A 22,318-nucleotide genomic window follows, 5' to 3' on the forward strand; every position below is an offset into this window, starting at 1 on the left:
ACCATTGATTAATAAATATAGGGGATAAATATACCCCTCTATAATTTATCAATCAACGATAAGACGATATGGTTCTTGTATGAAAGATGTAGAAATTAAAATAGCACGAAAAACAAGCCACGAAAACACTCTATGGAGTGATATGAAACAACACTCTAACTAAAGAAAATAAAAACAGGATATTTCAGAGCATAGTGCTGAATAATATTACACTATAAGGAGCGGAAGTATGGCCAATGACAAGAACAAGAACAAGACAAAATAAAATAAGTTGAGAACAGTTAAATAATATGACGTTATGAGAAGATGTTGACGAATCACAAGAGAAGATGAAATATGAAATAGAATGGAAGTGGAACTCAATTACAATAAATTGAAAAATAGAGCCCTGCAGTGGTACGGGCATGTACAAAGAATGTTGGGGCACAGGTGGCTGAAAAGAATATTGGAGTAATAGTTCTGGATCCCGCGTATGAAAAAAAATTGATTAATAGCAAGCTGAAAATGTGTTAATAGCTTGGGTGTCTAGTCGGACACACTTTGATATATGGGAACACTGGAACAGGGGAAGTTTTAATTGTGGAACAGGTTAAAAATTTGGAACGGTCAGACCACGAAAACGGCACATGTATTTTGTCCGACAGAACAGACTTAAACTCTCCGAACAGAGATTAAGCTCTCATGCAAAAATCAGACTGCTATTTATCTTCAAATGGGTGTTTTAATGAGTGGAACATGTAGAATATGTCAAATGACAGGAATTATGACAGGTGATAAATAGCAATCTGATTTTTGCATGAGAGTTTATTCTCTGTTCGGAGAGTTTAAGTGTTCTGTCGGACAAAATAAATGTGCCATTTTCGTGGTCTGACAGTTCCAAATTTTTAACCTGTTCCACAGTTAAAACTGCCCCTGTTACAGTGTTCCCATATATCAAAGTTTATTAGACTAGACACCCTTAAGCTATTAACAAATTTTCAGCTTGCTATATTAATCAACTTTTTTTTCATACGCGGGATCCAGACCTATAAGACACGCCGGGAAGAAGACGGAAACGAAGACCTTCTATGAGATGGAAAATGTACATCGAATATGCTAAATCTACCTCGGAAAAGGTCTCTATCATAGAGTGCTGTGGAGAATGAAAATGGCGAACTCATAATCGGAAAAACCCGAAGACGAAAAAGAAGAGAAAGAAGAAAATACAACACAGTTAAACACAGTTCATCATGAAATATTATATTTAAGCGGAATAATACCAAGAACATGGCTGAAGTCGACGTTTATTGCTTTACCAAAGAAAACAAAATCCGTATCCTGCCGTGATTTCCGAACCATCAGCTTAATGAGCCATATTTTAAAACTGTTTCTAAAAATTATACATCAAAGGATATATTGACCGTGCGAAGAAAAAATCAGCCGTACACAGTTTGGTTTTCGAAATGCAGTGGGTACAAGAGAGGCTCTATTTAGTATACAAGTGCTATTTCAACGATGTAGAGACGTAAATGGCGATATCTATGCATGTTTTATTGATTACCATAAAGCGTTCGATACTGTAAAGCACGACAAGCTGATAGAGATACTAAACAATATTGGAATAAACACCTGTAATTTAAGGATTATCAGAAATCTGTACTGGAATCAAACATCATCTATCTGGACAGAGACAGGAGAATCCGACGATATCAAAATCAAACGTGGGGTTCGTCAGGGATGTATAATATCACCCCTGCTGTTTAACATCTACTCTGAGGAAATCTTTCAAGACGCAGTGGACAATGTTGAAGCCGGAATTCGAATTAACGGAGAATGTATCAATAACAAAAGATACGCAGACGACACAGTGGTATTCGCTGACAGTGCTGAAGCCCTGTAAGAGTTAATGAATAGAATCGCAGAAGTCAGTCTTTCGCTAAACACTGAGAAAACATGTATGATGATCTCTAAGAAGGAACAGCAATTTGGACGAATCAGTGTGAACGGTCAACAAATAGAAAGAGTAAAAACATACACCTACCTTGGTACGAACGTCAATGAAAATTTTGACCATTCCATAGAAATCAAATGTCGGATAGAGAAAGCAAGATCTGCATTTCAAAAAATGGCAAAGTTATTCAAATGTCATGACTTGTTGATACCCATAAAAATCAGGTTACTACGATGTTATATCTTTCCTATACTGTTCTACGGAGTTGAGTCGTGGACTCTCACAGACGCCACCTGCAAGAAAATTGAGGCGTTTGAAATGTGGCTTTATCGTCGAGTTCTGAAGATATCTTATACCGACCACATTACTAATCAGGGTGTTTTGCTGAGAATGCAAAAAGAAAAAGAGCTGTTAGTCACCATAAAAACAAGCCAAAATCGAATACCTCGGTCACATCATGAGGAACAGTGAAAGATATGGACTGCTGCAACTAATCTTGCAAGGAAAAGTGTAAGGAAAGCGAGGGCCAGGAAGGCGAAAGATTTCCTGGCTGAAAAACCTACGTACGTGGTTCAACACAACAACCACAAATCTTTTTAGAGCAGCAGTGTGCAAAGTACAAATTGCCATGATGGTCGCCAACATCCGAAACGGATAGCCACTACAAGAAGAAGAATCATAGTTCGAGTTACATCTTTCCTACAACTCTTATTAAAATTAAACAACTATTACTTACTAAAATTTTTGCGAAAATTAGTTTACATATAATATATTATATACCTATAATATATATTATCCAAGTAGGCGCACACTACTTAACTTATCAGTAAAGTGTGGCGAAATTACTTAAATAATTGATTAACAACGAAGAAACACCAAAATCTTAATTCCTTGATTACGTGTAATCTCGCATAAACAACCGGCTATCTACCTTACAGGTAGAGTAGAAACCCTTGCTATTGAGGCATGGCGGGCAAAGTCAGAGTCTACTATCCGTACCGAACATCAGTACTGCCGTTTACTTGATAGCGGGCGCACGCGTTTGTTACCTGCCTCACCTTAATAGGTACGACGGTAATGCAACAAGTGACTGTTGCGTATTTTTTGCGCCTAGCCTACTCAGTTTAAGTACCCTCTTCACGAATTCGACGAAGATCTCAGTAACGTGAACTCGTGGATGGAAAACGTTTACCGGACGATATTAATATGTGGTGTCTATATGATTTTATAAATATATTTTAGCAGTTTTATATGTATCTCGTAATAAATAAAAGTTTTGGTTCCTTTGAGATTTGTTGATCTGACTTTTAAGCAGTTTTTGTGTGACAATTGAACTGATATGTCATTTAAATAGTGGTATTATCTATAGAAGTGGTGCCAAAGGGATTTAACGTATATGATGGCTTCGGACGAAGATTGCAACACAACTTTTCCCTATCCGTAAGTACAAAACTAATAAAAATAATATCTTAATTTAGGACACAAAAAAATGTTCCGCAATTTACTTCAAATGGGTGAGTTATTGTGAAATTAAAAAAAAATTGTAATGGTTTCTTAGCCTCTCAATTCCAGTCCTGGTATTTAGTCATGTCAGCATTAATTGTGTTTACCGAATATACTACAAAGAAAGGATACTGCTATAGTACCTAATCCACAAAAATATAGGTATACGCTTTAAAGAACCATGACTGGCAAAAGGATATTTGTTAACGGAGCTGTCAAATGAATGCGTCGGATTTCCCTTATTTCCTTTTATCCATTTTAAAAGTTTTGTCGGTTCACTTGTAGTACTATTAACTCCACTGAAAACTTTCCTCACTATTTATGTTGGACCTATAATTGGTACAAGAGGAAAGAAAAAGATAATGTATATTGCAACTGTCTAATATAGCATCTATAGTAAAAAAATAAAATATAGTAAATATCACACCATTGTTTCATTTTTAATGCATCGTGTTATATAATATTTTGAAAAATCACATATTGTAGCATAAATAAACAATGGAATTTAACATTACATTTCTTTATAATTTGTCTTTACATCAGAATGTTCAAATATAAATGAGTACCTATATAATATTGTTCTGAATTCTATAAAAAAAATTTTGGCAATAATAGGCAATATCTTTCAATATGCTCTGCTTTATCTCATTTATTAGCTAATATATTTTTGGAACATTTCCAAACAAATAATATATTTCTATACAAAATTTAAAATCCACAGTATGGTGGAGATATGTAGATGATGTGTTGTCAGTCTGGCCTCATGGATCATTCATGGAGTTGTTGGACACGTTCCTAAATAATATAAACGGTAAAGAAGAGACAATGACATTTGTTATGGAAAAGGAATTTAATAACACGTTACCTTTCCTCGATGTTTTAATCTCAAAGATTGATATGAGGCTCAGGTATATAGAAAACCAATACACTCCAACAGATATCTAAATTAAAAATCAAGTCAAAACACCAATGTTGGAAAGGGAATCACTAAATCTTTATACGATAGAGCCAAAATTACTGATAATCCTTTGTTGTTTATAAATAAGGAATTTTCCAGAATGGACCGAATAGAACAGAATATCTTAGAACGGGATCCTATAACATTCACCAGAAATAATACGTGGAAAATAAAAGGATTATCCGAAAAACTTAAAACGATTGAAAATAAATTCAACATTTCAACCACATTCAAAATAAAAACAACATTGAGGTATATTTTATCGAAAGCTAAGCCTAACAATGAACAAGAGTGAACAAAGAATTGTATTATAAATTACTTTTTACTTTGTAATTTCTAACATTTTTAATTATTAGGTGAAACGTCAATATCTGCACTCCATCAAACTTATATGGAATCATCTGATATTTTTTATTATTTTAAGCGAATTAAAGCTAAATTTAATTTTCTTTCATTGCACATCTCCAGAGCCTAACTACAGATTATAGTACGAAATCAACATACCTGCGTACTATTATAGTTGGTTGGATGAAAATTAAAGGATTTTTGTACCTATCATAATTCTTCCCCAGAAGATGACCCCTTTCTCTTTTATATTTGTGAACACATTTGGCAGTTTTCGTTCTTGCTTGTCTTCCTCGTCCTCTATAAGTACATGAATTCGTTAATCAACTGATTTTACAGATCCTAATTTCGTTTTCCAATTTCCAAAATAGCACAGTTTTCCAATTTCAAATGTTTCAGTCTTGGTGTTGAAGACACCAATTTACATGATCAATCTTGTACTGCCTGGTTAACTCGGGATCCCGTAACTTTCTCCTGCTATATAGTAATTGGGCATGGCAACTCTTCTTCTTATCGGTTCAACTAAAATACTTACATCTATAGCTTCCAAAAGCTGCAGATTTCAAATATATTGTGATCCCATATCACATATAACTTTGAAACGTTAGAATATGTAAACATCAATCTTATTTTAAAAATAAAGAATTTGACAGATCTCAAATATGTAACCGCGAATTTCAAAATTAACATAGAGTTAAGTGGAAAGATTCATGTAGCATGTAGGTATATTCCTAAAAAAAACAGATGGCAAAAAAAGAAAAATCAAGGAACCTGCTCTTATTATGTTAAATGAAACCAATTGTGTCGCAAATTCCTCGGCTAAGATCTGGTTACCCATTAGTGATGTTGAAAAAGTAACTATTCGTTACAAAGTACTCGTTACTTACGAATACCGAAAGTAACGATTACTATACAGAGAGGCAAATCGTTACTTTGGTTACTCTGATTACTTCGTTACTTCATACCAATCGTATTCGAGCGAGTAACGACTATTGTATCTACTTTGATTACTTTGATTACTCTTATTACTTCGTTACTTCGTACCAATCGTATCAGAGCGAGTAACGACTATTGTATCTACAACCAGTACACTTGATTACTTTCTAGACTGACCGGAAAAATGTGGAAATAATAATGTTTCTACAGTATGATCAACAACTTTAATTTTGTATGTATTGCATTGGTTTTATTAGAATTAGACCAGGAAATTTAGGGGAGGCATACAAAATACCTACCATAACAAAAGTAATCATAGTAATCAAAGTAACGAATACTGTAAATGATTACTTGTTATATCGGAATACCTATACAAAATACCTACCTACTGAGAAATACGATTTTCGATAATATCATGATTACCTCATATTATGATTACCGGTACTCAAATACAAAAGTAATCAGAGTAATCAAAGTAACGAATACTGTAAATGATTACTTTATACAAAAGTAACGATTTGTAACGAATACTCGAAAGTAACTATAATCAACATCACACATCACTATTACCCATATTAAAATTACCAAAAATTACCCAGAAATTACCAAATATTACTAAACAAATAACATATCGAGGATACAGCATTTATGTTTTAAAATAACATACATATAAAATCAGAGTTTGTTGTTAATTTTGAGGGTAAAATAAATGTAATACCAAGTACTTAGGTTTTTTAGAAGATAGCATTACGTTTTTTTTCTGGTTTTTTCCTCATGATTTACTATGGGATCACTAACAGGAGAATTTTACTGTCATCATTGAACGTGATTGTCTTTTTAAAGAAAAATGCTATGATTTTTGTTGACGGATATTCGTGAGTTTAACTTGATTTCATATAGTCAAATGAACTAGCTTCCAATAAACTCATCCCAGGAACGCAATTCATAAATATTGGCAATATAATTTTAAAGTCATTTACTTTAAACAACTTTACAATAATATGACTGAATATAATATGTCTGAATTGTCAAAATGAATGAATAGGATAAAATTCAATTATTAGAAGAATTCTTTTTATCAAGCAACAAAAACAAAATTCGAATAATTTATTAAAGTTTGGTATTTGGATAACAATTTCCACACTGGAAATCGAAACGTCAAATAAATGTATTATATAAAGAGGTTATACACGCTCATAGTACTAAGGATATAAAGTAATAATGCGGATACATAGTGATAACATAAATAGCAAAAGAAAAGTAAGAAAGCTGTACTTATATTATTATTCGCCTTGTTTCACACATTTGTGATATCTCTCTAGATATGCGAATAGAGTAATTACTTATCAAAAAGTGTTGATGGATAGTGATCAGTGTAGATTATAGCGAATAAAATAAATACTATAAACAAAGAACTTCGTTTTTAAGAGTACAACAAATGAACAAATACCAGTGAGTCAAGTGAATATAGGTACAAGAAGAATTAAAGCAAGAATATATCCAAAATATCAAGAAAATTTAAGGTTATTATACCTTTCCAATTCTACTTTGTGATATCCAGACGTGGAAACTAAACACACTTTGTTCCTTCCATGTGTCATCCATTCAGAATTATTCTACAAAATTTGAAAGAAAAAAATTACAAGCAACATCAAGCTAAATCTCTCTCTTAAATACCGACCCCCGGAGGGAGTGATCTCTGTCTCTTGTCATTTCGTTTAACTCATGCATAGGTCTTTTTCATATATTCCTGTAATTTGATAGATCCATCTTGTTGGGGATCTTCCTCGTGATCTTCGGCCTTTCACCTTTCCTTGTATAACGAGTCTTTTCATGTTTTCTGTGTTTGCTCCCATAACATGTCAAAAGTATTTTAATTGTTGGAGATGGACTTTACTGGAGAGTCGTTGGCTAACTTTTGGCTCTCTTATAAGTCCAAGTCAGTCAGTCCAAGTAATTCGTAACTATATTTTCACGATATTCGATAAAAATATCGATAATGTATTGATATCGTATCGAAAACCAATACGATACCGACACAATACATACCTTAGCAATATTAATGTCGATACGATACTCATTATCTGAAATCAATACAATACTCTTGTATTGTCGATGCGCTTGCCTCGATATTATTGAAAATGTCGATATCGAGAAAAAATAAATAAAACGCCACAGTTGTTTGATTATATTTTGTGGAATAGGTATTTAGATCATAATTGTTTATTACATAAAAGTATTAGTGATCTGCAACCCAAGCATACCCAAGCATCAGCTGGTATAATATTTTACACTTGAGTGCATGAACTTGAAATTGTTGAAAGTGAGTAAATGTCTGTTATGATTACACTGTTTATATCATGTAGCATTTGTGGCAATATTGTGGAAGTAAGTGATGATGACTCAAAAATAATTTTTAACAAATACTGAATTGCGATTTATTCCGAATCTCCGGGGATTTCTCTATATTTTTAAAAGTAGTTCTTAAACAATACAGAATTAGTATTTGTCGACTTTCAAAGACGCATTCAGCCATATTCAATCTTTATAAGAATATACATATGTTATTAGCAACATTCGTAATATTTTTAGAATAATTTCCATTTTTCAAACATGCAAAAGTGGGCATGAAGGTCCTACACAGCTTAGATGTATAATCCTTTTTATATCGATATTTTATCGAGTATTGTATCGATATCGTATCGAAATCAATATCAATACGATAGTTAGGCCAGGGTAATAAGACAAAAATATACCCTGTTCGTGACACTTCAGCAGCCAGGGTAAAGAAGCGTTTTTTCGACAGGTAATACCTATAGGAACAAATTATAGGTTTGTTCTAGCATCAGTTTCAAACGGATTGAAACCATCAGCGAATAGCGGACCAGCGCGAGTAGAGGAGATAGCACTGGTGACTGTATTATGTTCTCTCACTGACCAACTGTTTGCTGACGGTTTCTGACTAGTTTGACTGTTTGCTAGAACAAACCTTATAACTATTTCCTGCGTAGGATCTGGCGGCCGTTTTTATTTATAAACAATTAACTGTCAAAAAATTGCATTTACCCCTTTTTTTCAAATCAACGGAAAACAGTGAAACTTATGATTTTTTTAGTACAAATATCTTCGAGATTAAGGAAAAAGCTTTAAAATGACGTATTACAAAGTTTGATATACTCATTTATTGTTAATATAATTGCGAAAAAAGGTCGGAATGTCAAAAAAATATTTTCTCAATAACTGTTGTAAAATTTAGTGTACAGCTTTGAAATTTTTGTCAAATGAGGGTTCTTTGGTGCTTAATATGTGATAAAAATTTCAAAGCGATTCATTCAATTGTTTAAATTTTATTCAAATTGTTTATCCCAGAGAGCATTTTTTTGCAATAATATAAGTCAGAAAAAAATGACGTTAAAACCATTCCACAGGTGTCAAATGAAAGAGCATGGGCTACATTTTCTACTTGGTTTAAAAAAGTGAATAAAAAATGCATTTATTAATAATAAATAATTATGCAAAAGTATCGTCAATTTTTCTTTATAAACTTTTTTCAAAAAAAAATAACTTTTTTACCCTGTTTTAAGTGCACAACTACCAAGTAATGTTATCTATAACATAATTGATAAAAAATTGTATATATGTTATTGCAAAAGAAATGCTCTCTGGGATAAACAATTTGAATAAAATTTAAACAATTTAATGAATCGCTTTGAAATTTTTATCACATATTAAGCACCAAAGAACCCCTATTTGACAAAAATTTCAAATCTGTACACTAATTTTTACAACAGTTATTGCGAAAATAATTTTTTTTTGCAATTCCGACCTTTTTTCGCAATTATATTAATAATAAATGAGTATATCAAACTTTGTAATACGCCATTTTAAAGCTTTTTCCATAATCTCGAAGATATTTGTACTAAAAAACCATAAGTTTCCTTGTTTTCCATTGATTTAAAAAAAAAGTGAAAAATGCCATTTTTTGACACTTAATTGTTTATAAATAAAAATGGCCGCCAGATCCTACGCAGGAAATAGTTACACTTTGCTCTTATAGGTATTACCTAATAGCTATACATATATCTGTGCCTTGGTACAAGAAGTGCCTAAAGTCACTTTTCTTCACTTTTGACATTTTTGACTTTAGTGTCTTTACAAAAGACAATGGTTTCAATGCATCCTAAGTATATCTAACCTTTAAAATAGTATCTTCAGAAGATCAAGAAATACCTCAAAAATCTCCTCAATATCTCTTTTAAAATTGGTGCTAGAAATACTTATGTGGACATATGTCTTTTGTTTAAAATAATGACATAGGCACTTCTTGTACCAAGCCACAGATATATAGTATTACATATTTGCTCTTATAGGTCGAAAAAACGCTTCAGTACCCTGGCTGTTCAAGTGTCATGGAAAAAACCTTTTTACCCTGGACTAATTTTTATAAGAAAGTATTGCCGATATCGATACTCGATACGATACTTCATTGACATATCCAATGCAATACTCAATACTTAAAAAGTATCGATATTTTATCGTATCGTGAAGCTCTATTCGTAACATTCGTCTCCAACACAACATTTTAGTGGCGTCTATCTTTCTTTTTTTGGATTGTCTTAGGGTCCAAGATTCACGTGCGTAGGTCAGTATTGGAAATATTAAGCACTTGAAATTTGACCGTCCTTCCATATTTTGGTCATTTTTGCTGTGGCAACTATTGCTAGATCACAGCTACGTTTAATCTCTTCCTGTAATGACCCTGTGCTTGTGATCAGTGATCCCAGTATGAGCTCACAACCTCAAACCGGTCAGTTGTGGTTATGTGTGCGGATGATTGTTATGTAGTCTATCCACTATCATGATCTTTGTCTTTGCGTGATGATGATCAAACTAAATACATACAAAAAAAAAACAAAAAATTATCTATGCATTTTATTGTTTTCGGTTCTATGTGAATGATCAAATCTGTGATATTTTAATATTCTATTTTAATAAAATCTTAAACTTCTTATCCTATTTTCATTTGTTTATCATTTTGTATTGTATATTTTCGATTATAACTGTAGTGACTTAGTTTTCATGTTCTTCTCTTCAATCTCTTTTTCAGCAAAGTTTTATTTAATGACAACTAAACATTTCATTAATTGTGTACAAATTTATTTAATTATTTAATATGCTCTACAGGCCTTATAGGCCTTATAGGCCTAGGGCTTTACAATTTAACTAATGTCTTATATATATTATATAACTTTATTTAATGTCTATGTAAAAATTGCTGCACTATGTTTCTCCACTGTATTCTATTTTTCGCTTTCTCTTTCCAGTCTGTAATTTCCATCGATCCTATATCTTCCTGAAACTTTTCGTGGCATCTTTTTGTTGGTCTACCTTGTCTCCTTGTCCCAACTGGTCTTCTTAGCAGTACCTTTTTGGCATTCTTGACCTATCCATCCTCTCGACATGACCTGCCCACCTGATTCTTAGTGCCTTTGTGTATCTTGTTACACTTGGCTCCTTGTAAATCATCCTTAACTCTTGATTGTTTCTTCTTTGCCAACTGTCTGCCGCAATTTTCCCCCGAAAATAGTCCTCAGTAAATTGCGTTACCACATCTCTATCATTTCTTCTTCTGTTTTGTTTAGTACCCATGTCTCATATCCGTAGGTGACTGTTGCTCTTATTACGGTTTGGTAAATTCTGATCTTCGTCTTTCTCGATTACATACTTTGACTTTAATAATTTTTTAAACTGCCGGTTACCTTTAGCTAACCTGTTCTTTAGTTTATTTTGTTCGTGTCCTTTGTCATCTAGATGACACCTAGATATGTAAAGTGCTTTACTCTTTTAAATTTATATTCTTTTCCATCGAACGCTGTTAACTTTAGCATATCTTCAGGTTGTTTTTCTGTGTTGCCTAGCACCATATAGGTACTTCGTCTTTTCTCTAATTATTTCTAGGCCGAATTTTTTTGCCTCTCTGACTAATCTTCTCATGATTTTCTTTAACTCGTTATTAGTTTTTGCTAGCAGTGTAGGGTCGTCGGCGTAGGCTATGCATTGATGCTCATTACGGTAGATCGTTTCTTGTGTTTCTGTTCTGCTATTTCTTACAATTATTTCCAAAACTAGATTAAATAACACAGTTGATAGAGGGTCACCTTGTCCAAGACCTTTTTTGACTACAAGCTCTTCCGATTTGTGAATGTTCCACACAATTTCGTTGGGTGTCATATTTAACACGGCACCTGCCACGTGGCTTTGCAAGGCACCAACTGCCACGTGGGGTGCTCACAGCACCCCTTAAAAATTTTCTGTGATCTACTTGTTTAAAAAACAAAATAATGTGTTGAGTAACACAAGAATATAAAAGAACATGTTTTATTAACTTATTAGCCACTAATGTGTTATAAAAGTTAAAAAATAAAATGAAAAAGGTGTTATAAGCAAATTAGCAAGTACCAAATCATAATAAATGAAGTCAAATAAAATATCTAAAAAAATTAAAATTTAGTGAGTATAGAGTCTATATTAATAATTTAAATCAGTTATTTCAATAAAAAATATAAATTGGACCTCTTTATCAAAAATACAAAAAAAATTTAAGACTTAAAGTACCAGATGATGACACCCAAATTCTACTTTACAGCTACAAGTTCAGAATGACACTAAATAACCACTTCAAACACTAAGACATCTATTCTATATAATATTATAGAAAGCTACTATGACGCACAGCACGATTAACAAACTTGAAATGCCAAATATTTGATAAAAATGTGTTATGGGGTGCTGGTAGCACCCCACGTGGCAGGTGCCGGGTTAAGGTAATTCTTACAGCTTGATTAGTTTTTCTGGTATCCTCAGTTGCCTTAGGGCTTCGTACTATTTTTTTCTAGGGCTTAATTTTGTCATAAGCCTGTTTAAAATCTATGAATAGTGCATATAAAACCATTTTATGTTCGTAGCAGGTGGTTTAGATTTGTTTTATCTTAAATATTTGCTGTGTCATCGATCTGTTATCTCTAAAGCCTGCTTGGTATTTTCCTATTAGTTTCTCTGCTATATCTCTAATCTTTCTCTCACAATCCACACGTCCAGCAGAGCAGTACCCCTCTAATTTTGGATTATCCAGGCTCTGGCCCCACTCTTCACGCATCTTTTCTTCTTTCCATATTATATAAGTTCTATCAGTTCATACACTTTTCCAGTAGTTTCTTCCCCCTGCCTTCAGCATTTCTGCACATATTTTATTTTCACCTAGACTTTTATTGTTTTTTAATTTGCTTGCAACTCTTTGCACTTCGTCTTTGGTTGGTTCGGCTGTTCTTATATCTGCTTCCTCTATTCTGTCTTCGTCCTCTCCCTGATCTACTTCATCTCTGTTTAATAAAGTTTCGAAATACATTTTCCATTCTTTCATAACTTTTTCCGGTTCACTTACTAGCTCTCCTTCTATGGTCTTTATGTAGCTTGTTTTACTTTGATAACCTTTTTCTACTTTTTTTACCTTTTGAAAAAATGATCTTATTTCATTGTTTTTAAATTTTTCTTCTATCTCCTTCAATTTTTTTTTTCATTGAATTCTCTATTTTTCGTCCTGCAACTTTTCTTTAACTGTTTTCGTACGTGGTTATACTTTTCTCTGTTTTTGTCATTAGGACTGGTGAACATACTTATTCTTAACTTTTTCTTCTCTTCTGACAGCTCTACACACTCCCTATCAAACCTCTCCTTAGTTCTTGCCTGTTTTCTAATTCTGGGTATCAATTTTCTGCTTACTTCATCTGTAATGTGCTTTATTTGTTCCCATTTTTCTTTTACACCTGTGGTTTCATTATCTGTTTCCAAAAACAATTTTTCTATTTCTTCTTGATACTTTTGCCCGGCTGTTTCTTTTTTCCATTCAGTTACTTCGTATGATTTTGTTCTTTTTGCATCATTCTTCACCACTATTTGAGTGTACAAATGAATGTTCATGTAATAGAATATAATATAATTTGGGATCTTGTCGTATAAATGGATGGTAAAAGCAGGAACTGAAACGATTAATTCTCCTTTGTTTGTTTTTTGAAAGCATTGTCTTTAGTTTTCTCACGCAAGGTTATAGATCACTATATACAGTACCATACTCTATGCACATTTTGTATGGTCAGGTTAGACAGTTTAAAGAGAACATTTCATTGCCTCTCCCAACTAATATTTTAAAAATACTGCCATGACCATTTAGGTCTGGATCCTGCGTATGAAAAAAAATGCTGATTAATAGCAAGCTGAAAATTTGTTAATAGCTTAAGGGTGTCTAGTCGGATAAACTTTGATATATGGGGACACTGGAACAGGGGAAGTTTTAATTGTGGAACAGGTTAAAAATTTGGAACGATCAGACCACGAAAACTGCACATTTATTTTGTCCGGTAGAATAGACTTAAACTCTCCGAACAGAGATTAAACTCTCATGCAAAAATCAGACTGCTATTTATCACCTGTCATAATTCCAGTCATTTGACATATTCTACATGTTCCACCCATTAAAACGCCCATTTGGTGATAAATAGCAGTCTGATTTTTGCATGAGAGTTTAATATCTGTTCGGAGAGTTTAAGTCTATTCTGTCGGACAAAATAAATGTGCCGTTTTCGTGGTCTGACCGTTCCAAATTTTTAACCTGTTCCACAATTAAAACTGCCCCTGTTCCAGTGTTCCCATATATCAAAGTTTGTCCGACTAGACACCCTTAAGCTATTAACAAATTTTTAGCTTGCTATTAATCAACTTTTTTTCATACGCGGGATCCAGACCTAATTTTCATACAAACATGAGTAAGTAATGAAGCTCCAAGTAATGAAGCTTAAAATAGGACAAAACCGCGCAATTTTTACAAAATGGATCGATTTACTTCAAAATTTGAGAATAAGTAGTGGATAGTCCAAGGATTAAAATAGAAATGATGCCAAAAGGCGCTCTTATCATGGGGGTGGTTGCCACCCCATCTCGGGGGGTGGAAATTTTTCATTATATTTTGACGGCAAAAGTTGCTAAAAACATTCATTATAAGCAGAAAACGTCCTATACATTTTTTTGATAAAATTAACCGTTTTCGATTTATTCGCTATCAAAGGTGTTAGTTTTATATCGAAAAATCAATGTTTTTAATCAGTTTTTGCTAATAACTCAAAAAGTTTTCGTTTTATCAAAACAACCACTTAACAGAAATGTACCCTTTGAAAAACTAAACAAAATGGTTTTTATTAATTTTCTTTAAGACCAATAGTAATGGAGCTATACTTTATTATAATGTTAAATTTATATATTAAATGCTAAATATTGTAGTTTTAAAGTCAGAAGACGGGAAAAGTATGCATTTTTAGAGGTAAACTAGTTAATACTAATTTAAAGTATTTAAAAATAGGTATCTATCTCCAGAAATAAAAGAAAAGTCTCTGGCTCAAAAATTAAGTGACTTGTAATGAAAAAAATGTCAGTCCCTATTTTTTTCAGCAAAAAGTGATTGGAAACAACCCCCTAATCACCACCCTAATTAAAATTAGTCATTGACCTGATTTGGTCTTCTTTATTTATGTGTTATTAATAGGTTCTAGAAGATTGATCGGCTTAGAATTATTAGTTTAAAAAAAATGGAGATAAAAGCGAATAACGAGTTTTTGTAGTTTGGTAAAAAATGCCCTTTTCTTCAGAATAGAAAGATTAGCATCCGTGATACGAAAAAATATTTTAATATGAAATTTTAGCTTATTTCATTCCCAAGAACCTGATTTGCAAAAATTTTTTCTACCGCAAAAATTGAGTGAGCTATTCACAATTAAAACGTAATAACATGCAAAAACCACAAGAATTTAATATTAATAGCTTTATAGATCTTGTAAAAAGCTACAAAATTCTTTTTTACCAAACTTTCTAAGATAAAAAATAAAACAATTACGGTTAAAAAATCAATTTAAAAAAAAAAGGATAAATACAATGGGAAGCATAATAATGTAAGTTAGCGGTGTTTTTAGTCATTGGCCTTATCCATCCTTATTTATTTATGTATTATTAATAGATTCTAGAAGTTTTGACTGGCTTAGAATGATTAGTTCTTAAAAAACTGGAGTTTAAAGCGAATAAGAATTTTTATAATTTGTAAAAAATTTCATTCTCTTCAGAATAGGAAGATTAGCATAAGAAATACGAAAAAATGTTTAAATATGAAATTGTAGGTTATTTAAGTCCCAAGAACTGGGTTTGAAAAAATTTTTTATACGGCCTAAAATTTAGTGAATCGTAAATGAGTATACCATCGAAAAACATTGATTTTTTAGATATAAAACTAACACTTTCGATAGCGAATAAAACGAAAAATATTAATTTTATCAAAAAAACGTATAGAATGTTTTTTGCTTAGAATGAATATTTTTATCAACTTTTGCAGTCAAATTATAATTAAAAATTTCCACTACCGAGATGGGGTGGCACTCACCCCCATCGTAAAAGCGCCTTTCGACATCATATAGATTTTGATCCTTGGACTATCCACTACTTATTCTCAAATTTTCCAGCAAATCGATCCATTTCTTAAAAATTGCGAGGTGAAAAGCTTCGGTTTTTGGACTATAAAAATTTATTTCATATTAATTTATTTATAAAGCTCAACAGGCCTTGAAGGCCTAGGACTGAAAATTAAATTTTCCATTACAATAAGGTACTATCTATTTACATTATTTATATAAAATATATTTAATAGCCATACCTTTCCATATTTGTTTTAAGCACTTTCTTCTATTGATTTATGTCCAATGCAATTTCTCTACAATTTTCAATATTACATTTTTGCAAGTCTTCCCATACACTGGCCTTCCATCTCTTTCTTGGTTTACCTTTTCTTCTTTTTGTATTGGCTTTCGTGACAGTTCCTACCATTTTCCGCATTCTTTCCTTTTTCATTCTTTTAATGTATCCTAAATATCGTATTCTCTGTGTTTTGATTCCCATCGATATTTTTGGTTCGTTATATAGTTCTTCAAGTTCTGTATTATTCTTTCTTCATCATTTACCATCTACTTTCACACCTCCATATGTTGCTCTTTTTATCTTCCTCTCCCATTTTCCTAAAATATCTATTTCTGATTTTTGTAATCACCCATGTTTCGCATGCATATACAGTGATGAGAACGCTAATAACCGGCAAAATAGCTCAAAAGATGGAAAACATAATACATTGCGAAACAAAGAGAGATGAAACTAGTGGAGGTGGAAATTATCGATATAAACGTATTAATTAACATTACATTACATAGTTTCCCACCTTTAGACGTCTGTGACAGGAGTATTTTATAAAATTCTACTGTCACAGTGACAGTTGTCATACTCCTCTGATACGTTTAAAGGTGGGAAACTATGTAATTTAATGTTATTTTAGACGTTTATAACGATAATTTCCACCTCCACTAGTTTCATCTCTTTTTGTTTCGCAATGTATTAGGTTTTCCATCTTTTGAGCTATTTTGCCGATTATTAGCGCGCTCATCACTGTATAACTGTATAGGTCTTGATCCCGCGTATGAAAAAAAGTTGATTAATAGCAAGCTGAAAATTTGTTAAAGCTTAAGGGTGTCTAGTCGGACAAATCTTGATATATGGGAACACTGGAACAGGGGAAGTTTTAATTGTGGAACAGGTTAAAAATTTGGAACGGTCAGACCACGAAAACAGCACATGTATTTTGTCCGACAGAACAGACTTAAACTCTCCGAACAGAGATTAAACTCTCATGCAAAAATCAGACTGCTATTTATCACCAAATGGGAGTTTTAATGAGTGGAACATGTAGAATATGCCAAATGACAGGAATTATGACAGGTGATAAATAGCAGTCTGATTTTTGCATGAGAGTTTAATCTCTGTTCGGAGAGTTTAAGTTTGTTCTGTCGGACAAAATAAATGTGCCGTTTTCGTGGTCTGACTGTTCCAAATTTTTAACTTGTTCCACAATTAAAACTGCCCCTGTTCCAGTGTTCCCATATATCAAAGTTTGTACGACTAGCCACCCTTAAGCTATTAATAAATTTTCAGCTTGCTATTAATCAACTTTTTTTTCATACGCGGGATCCAGACCTAGTAGGCCTGATAAATGTTTTGTAAATTCTAATTTTTGTTTTTCTTTGACATATTTGGATTTCAATAAGGATCATAATGCTCCATATTTTTGTTTCGTTTTGCTATTCTTGCCTTAATCTGCCCTCCCTCGTTTCCCATTTTCTTCTAATTTTACACTCAGTTAAGTTAATTCTAAAACGCTTTTGAACATGCATGTATGTTGTTTTCCTTCCTCCAATGTGAAATTGACTTCTTTTTCCTTATATGTTTCTCCCATTATCATGTATTTTGTCTTCTTCCTGTTTATTATAAGCCCAAATTTGTTTGCCACTTTTATTATGTTGTTCACTAATCTTTTAATTTCCTTTTTATTTGTCGTTAATTAATATAAGTTCGGTCGGTCAGATGGCTCAGTGGGCTGAGGCGCAGTCGATCGACAAATTTAGCGGATTTACGATCGAGTTTCGAGCCCCAGCCCGGTCATTTGAAAAATAAAAAGGTTAACGTCGTAGTATAAAATTCAATAAAATCTACGACTTGGTATGGAATAAACTGGAGAATGATCGGCCTATGGAGGAGTGGTACGGCAAGGGATAAGGGCTTGCGGCTTGGTGATACTCGTCCATAGATCAATATCGAAGGGCGCTGACGCCTAAGAACGGTGTATATATTATAGTCAAAGCCCGAATTTCAGGCACTCCTAGGTTTGACTAGGCAATCCTCAGGTCTGACTGACGGTCTTAGTCAAAGCCCGAAATAAATTACAGTTTCGGCCTTTGACTAGTCAAACCTAGGAGAGACTAAGTTAGTCAGGCAAAGGTCGAAATTTAATTTTATGAAATCGGGGTTTGACTAGTCAAACCCCGATCAGCTATTAAAATGTCGTACTTTGTTAGATTAGATTTAATATAACGTCATTTTTAAATTGTAATGTTTATTATTTTTATATTATCGTAATTAAAATACGTGTTAAAAAATACCTGTACAAAATTAGTGTTTATTCTCGTATGTTGAGGCATTATGGCATTTAGAGTTGCACAATACGTTAGACCTTTTACACTTACATGGTTTTGAAGAGCACTTCTTATTGCAGTGGTATTTTATAAATCGTTGTCCTCCAAATTTAGAATCATTTGTACTAATTTCTTTTAGAGACAGCTTAACGTCTGGAACATCTTCGAAATTAGGAAAATTCTCTTTGCATTCTCTTATTTCATTTCTTGAAAAACGTGTGTTTATTGTTCCGTATTTCGTACCAGCTCTATATTATAAACCGTCAATTATTGTTTTATCTTGTATGAAACCCAAAATATTTTGAGCATCTCCTTGGCACGCGTTCGAGCATGCGTTGTGCTCAGACAGAAAAGATTAAAATAAATAAAGGAAATGTGATTGAAGGTCTTCATGCCCAGACTAATCCTATGAAACAATTAAGTAAAAAAAATTCCTCCAATTTCGATTGGAAAAACTGTAACAATACCTATCCCCAGATTTGATAGAACCAAAGAGGATGCTCGAAATCTTTTAAGTAGCATAAAAGGTAAAACAATTGACGGTTTATATAGAGTTGGTACGAAATACGGAACAATAAACACACTTTTTTTCAAAGAAATCAAATAAGAGAATGCAAAGAGAAATTTCCTAATTTCGATGATATTCCAGACGTTAAGCTGTCTCTGTCTCTAAGAGAAATTAGTACAAAAGATTCTAAATTTGGAGGACAAGGATTTATAAAATGGTACTGCAATAAGAAATGCTCTTTCAAATTACGTAAGTGTAAAAGGTCTAACGTATTGTGCAACTCTAAATGCCATAATGCCTCAACATGTGAGAATTAAACTAATTTTTTTATTTTAATTACGACAATATAAAAATAATAAACATTAAAATTAAAAAATGGCGTTCTATTAAACCTAATCTAACAAATTACGACATTTTAATAGCTGATCGGGGTTTGACTAGTCAAACCCCAATTTCATAAAATTAAATTTCGAGTTTTGCCTGACCAATGTAGTCTCTCCTAGGTTTGACTAGTCAAAGGCCGAAACTGTAATTTATTTCGGGCTTTGACTAAGACCGTCAGTCAGACCTGAGGATAGCCTAGTCAAACCTAGGGGTGCCTGAAATTCGGGCTTTGACTATAACATATATACAAGTGATATAACTTAGAATGTTAGCGAATGCTGTACATTGAACCTATTTTTAACGATTTTTTCCTACATGTTTATTTTGCCTTTTCTGATTATTCCTTCTAGTATTGAAATAATAATAAAAGTCAGAACTAAACGGATAACAAATGTGAGAAAAACAACTTGAAATATTCTGCTATGCAAATGATGCAACACTAATCTCTCAAATTGAAGATGATTTACAACGTATGCTGTACCAATTTAATATAACTGCCAGAAAATTTAACATGTTAATTCCACAAAAAAAGACAAAATGCATAGGTCTGGATCCCGCGTATGTAAAAAAAAGTTGATTAATAGCAAGCTGAAAATTTGTTAATAGCCTAAGGGTGTCTAGTCGGACAAACTTTGATATATGGGAACACTGGAACAGGGGAAGTTTAAATTGTGGAACAGTTTAAAAATTTGGAACGGTCAGACCACAAAAACGTCACATGTATTTTGTCCGACAGAACTTCCAATTGATTTGTTACCCTTTCATTAAACTCTCATGCAAAAATCAGACTGCTATTTATCACCTGTCATAATTCCTGTTATTTGACATGTTCTACGTGTTCCACTCATTATAATGCCCATTTGGTGATAAATACCAGCCTGATTTTTGCATAAGAGTTTAATGAAAGGGTAACAAATCAATTAGAAGTTCTGTCGCACAAAATACATGTGACGTTTTCGTGGTCTGACCGTTCCAAATTTTTAACCTGTTCCACAATTAAAACTTCCCCTGTTCCAGTGTTCCCATATATCAAAGTTTGTCCGACTAGACACCCTTAAGCTATTAACAAATTTTCAGCTTGCTATTAATCAACTTTTTTTTTCATACGCGGGATCTAGACCTAGCATGGGTACAACAGCAAATCTACATCTAACATGTAACATAGATCTAGAGGGTCAGATAAGAGAAAAAGTGGTGGAGTTTAAATATCTAGGCATTACACTACCTAGCTACGGAAAGCTCAAAACAAAATTGGAAGATCTAGTGAATAGCGCAAACAGAGCCGCAAGTTGCCTAAATGAAACAATATACAGAAAAAAACATGTCGGGAAAGAAATGAAAGGCAAAATTTACAAAACAGTCATCAGGCCAATAATGACTGACCTACGCGGTAGAAACACACAGAGAGGACAAAAATAATGCCAGAAACAACAGAGATGAAAACCCTTCAAAAAATCGATGGTAAGACACTATGCAAGAGATGCAAGGTGGAGAACATTAAGAACTAAGTAAGAAACAGAAGAGTAGAATACAACGACCGCATAAGCAATGACAACAACTAAAGTAGTAAAGACGGCAAGAGACCATTTCTCAATAGAAAGACAATCAGTTAGAAAACCACGAAAACGATGGAACGACTGGAGGTACTTTGAAATAACCGGTATATTGTGATTGCGCGCAGCGGTCAAATACCTCCTGGGGTACTCTACACTCTAATACCCGAAAGTTAGGTTTGGACCGAAGGGTTAGGTCTTCCTCCTTTGAAAATTGTACTGTATAATATATATTAATTTTTTAATTAATTAATTTTTTAAAATTAGCAAAATTTCCGTTCAAAACGAATAAGAAGTAAATAAAACTTGAGACACCCTGTTGAGAACACTGACCGCCGCGCGCAATTGCAATCTGCCCGAAATAACAGGCAGAGTCGTTGATAGTGGGTCTCCTTGTCGTAATCCTTCCTTTGTTTCTAAATTGTTTGATTTATGTTTTATGCTATTTCGTTTGTTGTGCTATCCACAGTCATTTTTAACTTCCTGACGATTTTACTTGGCGGGTCCATCTCTTTTACGAATTCGTACATATATACACTATTTCTTCACCTGCCTGCTTAAAGTCGTCTAACAGGACATTTAAGTACAGTGGAACCCCGATAAGTCGGCCCCCGATAACCCGGAAGTCCGGCTAAACCGGACCGATTTTCATCAGATAAACATTTTGATTTTCAATATTTTGTATTTTTCAATTTAATTGTGGCTTATTTCCCATCAAAATAGTTAATTATCAGACAAACCTTTCAACAATAAAAATGTATGTAATATAATATTTGAGAGATAATGTGTATGTGTGTAATTTGAACTATACGATATTAAAAATGACTCATAGCACACGCCGCAGAAACAACAGCCACCTGTCTGTAGTACCTATTCTTTTTTATTTCAAACTGTCAGCATTGTTTAGGAAAGACTATTTAAAAAATTATTTTATAAACAATGGTCTTTAGTTTTCACTGTTCTTAAATAACATTACATCGTTGTGACTGTATTGTGTGTCTTGTATTGTTCGCTTCCGTTTGCTTACGTTTGTGTTTGGTGTTTTTTTTAGTAATTTTAATGAGTAGGTACTGTGCATATTTATAAATATATTTC

The 22,318-nt window shown here is 33.0% G+C and overlaps 1 protein-coding gene across 1 annotated transcript in view; it reads left to right on the top strand.

Annotated features, from left to right (window-relative positions):
* The first annotated feature begins 2,899 nt into the window (after nucleotides 1–2,899).
* Nucleotides 2,900–22,318, top strand: part of LOC114336746 (putative transcription factor SOX-15) — a 423,380-nt gene continuing 403,961 nt past the window's right edge. Inside the window, exon 1 of the mRNA XM_050659641.1 lies at nucleotides 2,900–3,370. Within this exon, the coding sequence (XP_050515598.1) occupies nucleotides 3,327–3,370 (44 nt within the window). The 5' untranslated portion in view covers nucleotides 2,900–3,326. The remainder of the gene's footprint in view (nucleotides 3,371–22,318) is intronic.

Source organism: Diabrotica virgifera, chromosome 8 (assembly GCF_917563875.1).
Source record: "Diabrotica virgifera virgifera chromosome 8, PGI_DIABVI_V3a".
Classification (NCBI taxonomy): Eukaryota; Metazoa; Arthropoda; class Insecta; order Coleoptera; family Chrysomelidae; genus Diabrotica; species Diabrotica virgifera.